The 12,129-nt window shown below is 35.8% G+C and overlaps 1 protein-coding gene across 4 annotated transcripts in view; it reads right to left on the bottom strand.

Moving 5' to 3' along the window:
• LOC115244697 (filamin-A) overlaps nucleotides 1–12,129 on the bottom strand; it is a 58,677-nt gene that overhangs the window by 34,544 nt on the left and 12,004 nt on the right. For 2 of the 4 annotated variants that reach the window (XM_029822576.1, XM_029822575.1), the window contains exons 4-12: nucleotides 8,086–8,429; nucleotides 7,720–7,847; nucleotides 7,257–7,271; nucleotides 6,433–6,571; nucleotides 4,797–5,081; nucleotides 4,355–4,671; nucleotides 3,637–4,063; nucleotides 3,175–3,390; nucleotides 2,473–2,860 (exon numbers count right to left, since the gene is read on the bottom strand). In XM_029822576.1, coding sequence (XP_029678436.1) covers nucleotides 2,473–2,860; nucleotides 3,175–3,390; nucleotides 3,637–4,063; nucleotides 4,355–4,671; nucleotides 4,797–5,081; nucleotides 6,433–6,571; nucleotides 7,257–7,271; nucleotides 7,720–7,847; nucleotides 8,086–8,429 — 2,259 coding nt within the window. Of the gene's footprint in view, nucleotides 1–331; nucleotides 902–2,472; nucleotides 2,861–3,174; nucleotides 3,391–3,636; nucleotides 4,064–4,354; nucleotides 4,672–4,796; nucleotides 5,082–6,432; nucleotides 6,572–7,256; nucleotides 7,272–7,719; nucleotides 7,848–8,085; nucleotides 8,430–12,129 lie in introns of all 4 variants that reach the window. The other 2 variants (XM_029822581.1, XM_029822577.1) reach the window with 2 other exon arrangements.

Here is a 12,129-nt window from a genome sequence, read left to right as displayed (position 1 = left end):
TGTGTGTGTGTGTGTGTGTGTGTGTTAGATTTCGCAACGCATCTCAGAATAGTCTCCAGGATTTTTCAATCTCTTAAATTTAAATCGACAAAATTTTTTATTCTACACAGAGCAACAAGTTCTTCTCAGATATCGCAATACGCATGCAACTTGTCAAACAGATCGATTTAGAAAATTCATTCACTTCACATGCAATCATTCGAATCATCCCTACAAAATTCTGAAACACGTTAAGAAATTTGTCGCGCGAATCAGAGATCAGCAAGTCAATGGCATTCTTTCAACTTCCAAAATCGCAAAACGATCTCCGTGCTGACGTCCTTAACGGTACCGTGTGGCTGGATGCCGTTCCCGGTGACTTTGATCTTGGAGAGGTCCGCGTCCGGCACGACAATGGCCTGGAAGGGCGAGCCCGGTACGTGCTGTTCGTTGAAAGTGATGTTGATGCCATAATCGCCGGCTTCGGTGGGCAGATAGGCGACAGAGCAAGTGCCATCGCCGTTGTCCCTGCAATTTATAGCCGCCTCGCAGGGTCCCTCAACAGTCACGCCGAGACCACCTTGGCCAGCACCGCGCGTATCGATTACAAACTCGGCTGGTTTGTTCACTACGCCGTGGGAGAGACCGGGGCCGGAGGCCCGCACCTTGGCCGGGTCGGAACCGTGGACGCAGGTAAGTCGATAGGGCTGCTTCGAGATCGGCTCGCCGCCGAAGCTAATGCCCAGTAGATACTCGCCGAGCTCGGTGGGCGTGAAGTTTACCAGGTAGCCTTCATGGGTCGGCACCACGTGCGCCTTGACACGGTTGCCGGACGGAGCCGTGATCGCCACCTGGAAGTCCGCTGCCCTGCCCGCTTCCTGCGTTATCACGCGGAACTGCTGCAGGCTGTTCACCGGGGCCGCTGCGAGGATGTTTGCGGGTTTTCTCGTGGTGAGCCACGATGAGCGTCTTTCGCTTTGTGCTTACGCGACGGGACGACGGCCCGCATGCGACGAGCGAACGTCGCGTCGATTTGCCGGTTAAATCACGATAGTCGTCGAAGAGAGGTTTTATATTTATTTAGAAATTGACACGAATAAAAATGAATGACCGTGATAAAGTTATTAAAAAGTTCGCGAGCAATTAATTAAACCCTGCAATTCATGGCAAACACTTACATTCATTAATTTTTCTCTGATTTCGTATTCTAATGAATTATACCAAGATAAAATAGACAAAACTGTCACCAGCAAGTACGACGAGACGTACGTCGTGCGATTTTACACAATAACAGTTAATTTTGCATTGAATCGTGAAAGAAAGCCGTTTGCTACATATACAAGCCCGCAATGTGCGTGTAAATTAAGCAGAGCAGATTCCAAGTATAATGATCTCGCGCGATTATAAAACATATTTCAGATAAAAATGCATTTAATTAAAAAACAAATATATTATTTAGCGCGTGCAGAAATAATTATTTAGTATTTCTGAAAAAAAAACACATGTTGATCTTTCAAACACATTATTATTCGTTTCGAGTTTTATATCTTATAGAAAATGAAACTGTTACGTTTCTCCGGGAGATTCCAGGTAAAGTTTATATGAAAGACGCTATGCGCGCAATAGAGCATCGAAACGCAATATTTTTAGACGAAACGCAAACTGTGTGCGTGTCAATGTGAGGAATTCGCGAGCGCGGTTATAAATAAACCATCGGTTTGCGCTCCAGCGAAACATCTATTCGCGAGACCTTGGCAGCGCGTATTTCGAAAATCTAGGATAAATATCTTGGTAATAACCCTAAAGATCCCCGAAAAGAATGTCGGCTGTGTTCCATGAGACGGAAATTATTTTTTTAACGATTACCAGAAGTGCAACTTTAACGTGATTTATTTTCGAGTTAATGCATTGCCGAGTATATCATTCTATTCAAGCGCAAGATTTTGCTTCAAGTATAAACACATTCATAAATTCTTCTTCATGATCGCTAATTCTAATGAATTGTCAAAATAGTTTGTATTTAAAAAAAAATTAATTATTATTAAGTTTATTTATTAAATTATTAAATTTAATTTTAACCTAAATTTAAATTTTTATCTAAATATTATTAAGTTTATATAAATTTAGTATATTTTAGATATGATAATGTTTTAATAAAATTTAAAATAAATTATCTTTTACCTATTAACAAACTATTATAACATACATGTAATAAAAGATTGCTAATTGAGCAATATACGACATCAGATATAATATCTCATTAAAGTAATTGTTTACTATTATCTCAAATGACATATTTAAAGAATATTCGATTTAGTTCTCGTAGAATACTCCACATATTATCGTAGTTTGATTATGTTTTGCAATTAGTAAAATATTTATCAAATTATTAATTAATCTCAAATAGAAATAGATAGTGTGTTTTGTATTCGTCAAATCGATACATTAGATATATTAGGCAACACTTAAAAAAAAAATGACGATTGTACTCACTTGGTTCCAAACCGTCCACCTTGACCTTAGACACGTCCACATGAGGCTGAACGTTGACTTTAATGGGACACTGGGGTACGTTCAGACCGCCGTAGTTGAGATTTACAGTATAATTTCCTGGTTGAGGTGGCATGTAATCTACGGTGTACGTGCCATCCTCGTTATCCGTAAGAGAAATCGGAAGCTCCCGATCTTCGGGGGACAGCAGTTTAACGTCCAATTTGCCTGGTCCAGCCTCTCGACAATCGACATTAAAATGTGTAGGAATATTCGATTTTACGCCTTTCTCAAGACCAGGACCGAAGGCGGAAACCATAGCGGGATTCAAAGGCGAAGCTATTTTAACTCTGTATGGAGATTTTTTCGTGGCCACTCCGCCATAATTTATCTGAAAGATATTTTTTAGAAAATTATCAAATTAGATTAATATTTCAATTATTATAATCGATAGTCGATTTTATTATGCTAAAAAATTCCCCACTTTTGATTATTTTTATATTCTTGGCTTAAAGATATCGTTTATTTTACAAACGTACAATTAATTAATAAAATACGATATAACATCTCATTAAAATAGTCGTTAAACATTTTCTGGGATGTCATATTATGTACATCAAAATTATACTAAAATCGGTATGTATTCTAATCATACACATAACAAGTAGTGAAAACACTCAACTTTTTAGAAATCAATATTCTTACCATCACAACATGTTGAGAACTGGATGTAGGCGTATAATGTGCTTGAACAGTTCCATCTCTCTTGTCGTCTAATTTGAGAGGAACTTCCTTTCCGAGAGCATCCTGGATGGCGACTTCCAAAGCCGCATGGCCGGCTTTTCTCGCGTCCACCGTAAAATGCGTCGGTTTATCTTTGGCAACACCTTCCGGTTGAATTCCTGGTCCATGAACTTCAACCTGCAAAACAATATACTCAATTCGTATGTTTATTTTACCACAGATATTAATTAAAACGGTTTATTATCAATTCGATCGATATTGAATTTATCAAATACAGAATATATAATCTTTTTTATCGCATTGCTGTATAAGATACTTCAAAATATAAACAAATATACAAATTGTACAAACAAATGTTTAAAAAAAACTGCCAATACGGTGAAAAACTACGGTAAAGATGATACAATGGAGACTCAGATTTACCTTTTCCGGATCGAAGTCCGTCTTCGGCGAGATAGCCGCGATGTAAGGCGACTTAGGGATGTCCTCGTTATCGCAGAGGATGTGGACCGCATATTGTCCCGGTGCGGTAGGTAAATAAGAAACGTCAGCGGTTCCATCGCCATTATCATTGCACTCGATCTTCGCTTTGGACGGGCCCTCAATAGAGAAGCCAAGAGCACCGGTCTCACCGTTTGTGTCCACCGTAAATTTCGCCGGATGGCCAACGATGCCGGTATGCAAGCCTGGTCCGAAAGCTTTGATGTTGGATTCCTTGTAAGGACCAACATTGACCTCGAAGGGCGACTTGGGAATTTCTTTGCCACCATATGTGATCATCACCACGTGACGGCCTTCCTTAATCGGCGTGTAGTGGCATGCGTAAGTCGTAGCGTCGACCTTGGACATTCTAGAGAACAATTTATGCCGTTATTAATAGTTAAACTTAAAGCACAATATTATTAGAAATGCCGTATATTTTTTTTCTTTTATCTTCTTTTTTAAATTTAAATAAACAAATTTTTTTATAATTTTTTAAAATGATTACTTTATTTTTTGATTGAATTGACTATCATTGACATTTGAAAAATTACAGAAAAATAGTAAGCAAAGTAATTATAGAAAAGAGAGATAAGCAGTGCGATAAACTGAGAAATAAAATACTTAGATAAAGTGCTTAATCAGATAATGCTGAACTTACTGTACTGGTCGATTGACACCTCCCGGGCCGATTACGCGGATGTCCGGTATGCCCTCACCAGCGTCTTTAGTGAGGACGACAAAGTCGGCGACGTCCTGAACGCGAACGCCTGTGGACAGCAACCCTCGTCCATATGCTCTGCACTTTTTTGCGTCGGAAACCGGTGCGATGTTGACACCGATGGGGCTTCCGGGTATGGGTTTGCCGGCGAAGAAAATATTGACGGAATGCAGACCTGTCACTGGAGACACGTATTCACATCTCCAGACGTCTGGCGAGGTCTGGCGCAGTTTCACCGGTACTGCGGTTTTGCTACCCTGCGATGAGGTCAAACATAACAATACTTTAATAAAATAATATTTAATAACAAAATAATTTCTTGTGTGTCTATTATTTTCAATAACACACAATGCAATGAATAATGTCAAGGTCTTTTTTTTACTTGAGGATCCAAGATGATGACTTCCGGCACACCGCGACCAGCGTCCTTCGTAAAGATATCGAAGAAGGTAGGTCTGTTCACTACGACTCCTTCCGGTTGCAGACCCGGCCCGCTTGCCGTAACTTTGCTCGAATCACCGGCGTGTCCTTCGACATTGACGATGTACGGACTCTTCGGGATTTCTCTACCGGCGAAGAGCACTTTCACTTTGTGCGGACCTTCCGTCTTCGGAGTGTATGACACGGAGTATGTCAGGTTCCTGTCCTTGTTGAACCTGATATCAACCTTAAAAATACAATTGTGATCATCAAGATACGTGTGTGACACACATCATACGAAGAGACACGATGGCGTTCGTTCAACTTGCACTGTATAACGAATGCTTATATATATATATATATATATATATATATATATATATATATATATATATATATATATATATATATATATATATATATATATATATATATATATATATATATATATATATATATATATATATATATATATATATATATATATATATATATATATATATATATATATATATATATATATATATATATATATATATATATATATATATATATATATATATATATATATATATATATATATATTGAAATATAATACGTCATAAAAATTGTTGAAATATAATACGTAATCATCAACGCGGTACACAAATAGCCATTGCATCACATCGTGTCCACGTTCTGCGGCGTAATTATCCCTGATTGCGATAAACATCTCTCGACTTCCGGTCTTGCGCTCGACAATAAGCGCCGTTAGCACGTATCTACTTAATATTAGATACAGGTTGCTTCGTTTTTGTTTCGCAGAAAAATTTGGAAAAAATCTATACTTCTAATTTTAATATATATACATTGAAAATTATCTTTTCTCAGTAATGTTGTTAAAATATCTTGATAATTAAACAAAGTTTTTAAGATATTATTGAAATAAATATATTTAATTACTAACAAATTTATTATTATTATCATCCTTTAACAGAGTATGCACTCGAATATTTAATATTATGTATGTTTGATAGAAAGTCTTCACCATAGACATAGTATATCTAGACCGAGCGTTTGCCTTTATTTACAATATTTCGTTCATGTTTTACGAAACCGCTAACCGCCATATGCATTACTGAACTCGCACTACCTCGGGAGTATGTGCAAAATCAGCCGGAAGTCAGCAATTCTCTAGGACCTATTTTCTTTAAAAAGGTAGTAATTATTATTCTCTTGCAGCATGCTGAAAACATTTTCGGAACGCGAAAACAGTACTGTCAGTACTTTCAGCGCATTTCGGAAGACAGCCATAGTATATCTAGACCGAGTGTTGAGGAGTGAGGGCCAAATAGAGTGAGTGCACGTAGAAAAGGACATACTCTGTTTCGTGCTCCTTGCGTTCTCTCTCGCTCGCACGTAGCATAGCGTACTCTTTCGCTATGCTACATGCGAGTGAGAGAGAACGCAAGGGGCACGGAACAGAGTATGTCCTTTTCTACGTGCACTCACTCTATTTGGCCCTCACTCCTCAACACTCGGTCTAGATATACTATGTCTATGGTCTTCACACATATGTCCTTATCGTTATTAACAGATGCAAAAATAATTATCCTTACCGGTAATTTGTTGCCTTTAGAATCGTCGACGGTGACATCTACGTTACCCTTGCCGGCGGAGAAGGTTTCCACGGTAAAGTTGGCCGGCGCACCGACGATCGGACCGGTTGGCTCTATACCGGGGCCATAAGCGCGTACTCTGTATAAGAAAGCATCGTGAGGAAAGGCGACTGTCAAGCTGTGATCAGCCAGCGGCCGCAACGTTGTTATATCAATACGTTAAGTAAACTCATTTGCCATTCAACGTTACAAGCGTTGCTTTGTGCTACGATGATTTGCTCGATTTGCGTCGTTCTTTTCTAAATAATATTGCAAGTGCGTAACGTTCTGCAAAACTTGCGGCCACTCACTATTCGGTTAGTTTAATTCGAGGCTTCCCGTAAAACTTTCATGTAGGTATATGTATCAATACGGAGAGAGAAAGGCTAAATAATGCGTATGTGTGTGCGTGTGTGCGCGCGCGCGCGTTTATGTATATGTGATGGTATAATATATTTATTTATGAAACTCTAGAAAAATCCGTGGAATGATGTTGAGCGCTAATTAATCAAACTCTCGCTTGTTTTCTATTCAACAAATTTGCAAATTGTAAATTCGCCAGCCGCGCACTATCTTCATTTTTTCTATCAGGCTTTTATGTACTTATTATGTATACAAAAGTATATATGTATATGTATATATGTATATACAATATATATACAAAGTAGCAATTAGAGATATGTTGTGGGTTAAGAGATAGATCTAAAACGCTACGGTCAAGGCGGCGAACATTAATTGCGTAAAAACCGTTATACGTCAAAATACATGATCATTGCGCGACTTACCGCGGCGGTGGGATGCTGCGACCGAGAAATGAGAAATAAATTGGTTAATTAATCATAATCATCATATCAGCAATCTATACGAATACTTTAGTTCTCATACTTTTATCATACGTTGACACGCGGAAAGAAATGAAGAAAACTATGATCAAGATCAATTGTAACATTTTGAAATTTTTTACAATACAATCTTAAGAAACGAAAATCGTGTAAAGTAATTATACTTAGTAATATTTATAGAGTACTATACTCAATTGTCATTATTTTATAAATATTCTAAATTGATAACCGAAAAAAATTATATTGAATTAATCAAGTGCTATCAATGTTACTTTCCAGCTGTCTTGGAGGAAATTCTCGACAAAGAATAGAAAATACGATTTCATATTAACGCTTTAAAAATGTACAAGTGATTTGCATACAGTAAAGTATAGAGTATTATTATAAACTATTATATTATTCTTACCTGTTTGGATTTGTGCGAGGACGCAGAGGTGCACCTGTCTTCAATTTCGCGTTTGGATATTGCGATAGGTATGTCATCATCGACATCTCATCGATATTTGGATTTACCATCTCTTCGGGTTTAATGAGCTGCAATAAAAATTATTTACAAATCTAATTCATAAAGCGTTCCATATCCAAAGAGAATTAACTTATAAATATTCTATTATAATATTTCTTAAATTTTTTTATCCTACAAATTAAAAAAAAAAAGAACATTTTAATATAAGTTATAACAGAATTGTAATTAATTTGAAAATAATTAGACACAAATTGACAAATTTTTTTATTTCGAATGGAATTTAAAGGAATTAGTATTGTAGTGAACCTGAGGAATATTGAGCCAATCGTCGGCGAGACCCATCGCCTCGGACGCATTTTGGATCGCATCCTTGGGATTCCAATCTTGCCAATCCGGACAGAGACCAGGTGCGACCGCATCAACGAGAGCACCCACTGCGCGACCGTCGTTCCAGTCGGAGGTGAAATTCGTGATCGGCAAATCCGGGACTTTCGATTGAATCCAGTGCATCAGTCTTTGCTTCGGGGTAGCGCCTTTGTCTTCGCCCTCGTCGCCATCCCACATGGGCATAGAGATCGAATAATGCAGGATCAGGGTCCATATTAGACCGAGAATCAACTTCAATTTGCAGTCTACAATGTCCGAAGAATCTACAGAATAAGAAGAGAAATTAATTTTCCGTGCACAAGCGCGGTCTTCAATCATACGATACGCACTATTACTAGATGGACAATGTTGAAATATTGGCTATAATTCAAAAATATGTTTACGAATCTTTCCTATCAAACGTCTCCTTACATTCGGCAATGCCAGATTAAGATCGTTGTTTATCTCGATTACGCACACAAAAGAAATATATTTTACATCCTCAGAAAAATAATAACACGATAATAATAATATTTTGTAGAGAAATTTTCTTCTCATTTTAATTCTATAAAATATATAAATTTATATACAGAGAATTTTCATACAAAATTATTATTTAAAAATTTCCATTTTACACACACAACTCTAAATACTTCATTTTTTAGTAATAATTTATTAGTGAGTGAGAGAGTAACTTCCTTTCTTTCGCGAGAAGAAATTCCATTGAGTTTCTCCTACCTGTTGCGTAAAATCTTATTATTCATCCGTAGATCTATCACATCGCTCAATTATCCAACATGAGTAAGAACAAGTGGGCGTTGTTAAAGAAATATTTTTCCGCTGTTCGTTTATGGAATCAAGTTGATGCGGTCTTTCACAATGTATGCTTCGAAGCGATGCTAACGAAAAGCGCAATGCGTGTTTGTGCAATGAAAGTGCTAATAGATATCCTCGACATAGTGATTCATGTATTGAGCAATTGCCAAATTATATATACTTGTAGAATCTTTGAATTTTGTGCGGAATAATATAAATTATGATTATTTTAACAAAATCGCAAGTTTAGTTTTAAAATAAAGAATTAGCAAAAAGAACGAAATGCATCATATAACATAAATTATTTAAATACAGAGATGCGTATGTAAGACAAGAAAATATAATCAACTTATTGTTAGATATAAAGATCTTGAGCGAGAACTAACACTTGATCTTGATTTAAGTAACCATTATATAAACAGATCTATAGTGATATACAATCACGTACAATAGAACCATTTGTACATGCCAAGTTACTTGTCTTTCAATATCAATGTAAATAACAGTGGAAAGCTTTAGTTTATCGATTGTATGATGTCTAAAGATTAATTACACAAGATAATTATAATGTTTGAAAAATACATCTATATTTTTTTATGTCAATATTTTTTAATATTCCAATAATTCAATGCCATTCCGCGAAAAAAAGATTACGTTTTATTAGAATCGCACAACAGTTACGTCATTGTCTTCTCGATATCATTAGTAAGATTTTAAAAAGCTCATGATTGTCGTAGATCTTTTAAGAATGTATATATAACACGTAAAGATGCATTCATTCGCACAAATTTAACCGAATCTAAGCTGCCGCGTCTATTTCTGGTATCCAATGGCATTCAACATTGTCTCGCAGTCGGTGTCGTCCGCGTGATGTGGAATCGCCACCACCGTGTGACGATTCATCCGGACTATTTTCAGCAATTACCGAGAGCTAACCAAGTGATGTCAGCAAAAACGTAATTAATGCCGTGACACGCAAAGCGGCCAAGCGCCAGCTAATTCACCCTGTGACGCCGAGCCCCCGAGATTCTCAAGCGTTCATACGATCTTCTCTACCCACGTAAATGTTACAGTTTTGTCATGACAAACAATTTGAACTATCAAGATATAAAGATGTCTTTATATATAATGTCTTTATATCAAAGCTGAAAATAGATTTCTAAATTTTTTCATAGAGAAACGAATTAAATATTATTTTGATATATTTATTTTGTATTATAAAAATAATATACATAGAGCAAGCACACTTAAATACACATACATAGCATTTTTAAAATTTAGATGTTGATAGATTTTGATATATTAATGTTTCTAGATACATCTATGTATAAGGGAAAGTAGGGTAAAACCGGATACTTTTTTGGATTTGGCTTCCTACAAAAAATCTAAGAGTAAAAAAAATGTTGTCGACCGTTAGTAGTCTTTGGTGAACCTTAAACTATGAGAAAATAAGGCTAGTTGCTGAAAAAAAAAATTTTGGTTACCAAGAATAACAAGATTTTGTGGAAAAGTCAAAGTATTCGGTTTTGTCCTACCGGTAGGGTAAAACCGGATACTCATTTGAAAATATGCAAAACACCGTGTAATTATGAAATCTAAATTTATTTTAATCAAAATACAATATAAAGATGTATTTTATTGACAAAAATCACAAATAAAGATATCCTCTTGTTCGACATTGCTGTAGGACTTCCTTATTTAACTTCTTAACTTTTTAACTTTATCTCAAAAAGCTTTTCTTTTTAGCGATTTCTTTTTCTGAGTGTTAGTTTTCATTTCCAACTGCTTTTTGTAGGGAGACAAAGTCAGGATAACAGTTCTCCCTCTTTTCATTACATGAGATGTGTAAGTACCCGGTTTTGCCCCAACATAAGGAAAGTAACAAATACGGCGGTTGTATATTCCGGTGTACAAAGTGCCGATCAAAACTAATATGATATACTCTCTAATATGTATAGAATGCAATGCTGCACTTACCAAAACAGATGCTCTATACTTATAGAAAAAGTGCACGACGATTCGATTCTTGTCTCGATATCGATCTTTTTGGGGCTAAAAACTTTGAGCTTCTATTAAAAAAGAAATATCGTGTGCACAGGGGCATGGTTTGTTTTAAAATAATGATGGCGCCAATCTACAACTAATAACACAAGTTAGCCATAGAGATAGCAGCGCTTATTCCGAAAAAACGGGTACCCGGTTTGACCCGTCTACCCGGTTTTACCCAACTTTCCCCTATATTTATTATTTATATTGCGTAAAAAAAACTGTGATTATGCGGTTTATAATGTTACCGGTGCCACAACGTGAATAATATGCGTGACAAAATGAAAGTGAAATGTAAGATGCTACTCTTTTGTTGAACATCCGAAATGGATACCCATTGTCGAGATTCTCCTTGGAGTCGCAATTCACTTGATCGCGATCCAGAAATGCATTTGTAAGTGCACGGACAAGCTGCAGAAAAAATTTCTTTCTGTACGTGTATGACGCGTACTAACATTAAGAGCGTGAAAAAGAATGGCTGTAAATAATACTAAATTAGAATACTATACTATATTATTTTACTCTATATATTTGAAAATATAATTATATAGTTATACACAAAAACTTGTTGAACTTTTTTTCTGTTTAAAGTGTAAACATAAAATTTAAGGACTAGCTTTTTTAAATACTGTTAACTATATGTTGCGTGGAAATCTTATATTAATCGCAACTTTATTCAGTGCAATTTTTAATTATTATGGCAATATATAGAATACGTAAAAGTCTTAAAATTTGTACAATAAAATCCAAGATTTGATAAATATGCGAGAATTAGATTTGAACAAATCCTTCATTGCTTTTCCGTCCATGTATAATAATCGGCTTGCTCTAACGATGCATCTTAATGAGTAATAAAGTTGGGGAGACTTTGTGCATTCCTCTTGATATTAGATAATGGACATGTTTACTTCGAATACTATAGATACAGATGCTATAAATCTTTATAAAGAATAATTCTTACAATGAGATACGATCTTCTGCACTAATTATTTGTAAACATAATCAAGTAGAAAAAAGTTAGAACTTCCTATTTCATTGTATGTTAATTTGTGTTATAATATTGCCTATATGTATATATATATATATATATATATATATATATATATATATATATATATATAT

Source organism: Formica exsecta, unplaced genomic scaffold (genome assembly GCF_003651465.1).
Source record: "Formica exsecta isolate Colony F162 unplaced genomic scaffold, ASM365146v1 scaffold83, whole genome shotgun sequence".
Lineage (NCBI taxonomy): Eukaryota > Metazoa > Arthropoda > Insecta > Hymenoptera > Formicidae > Formica > Formica exsecta.
The sequence above is the reverse complement of the archived record's forward strand: the minus strand, read 5'-3'. Positions and strand labels throughout refer to the sequence as shown.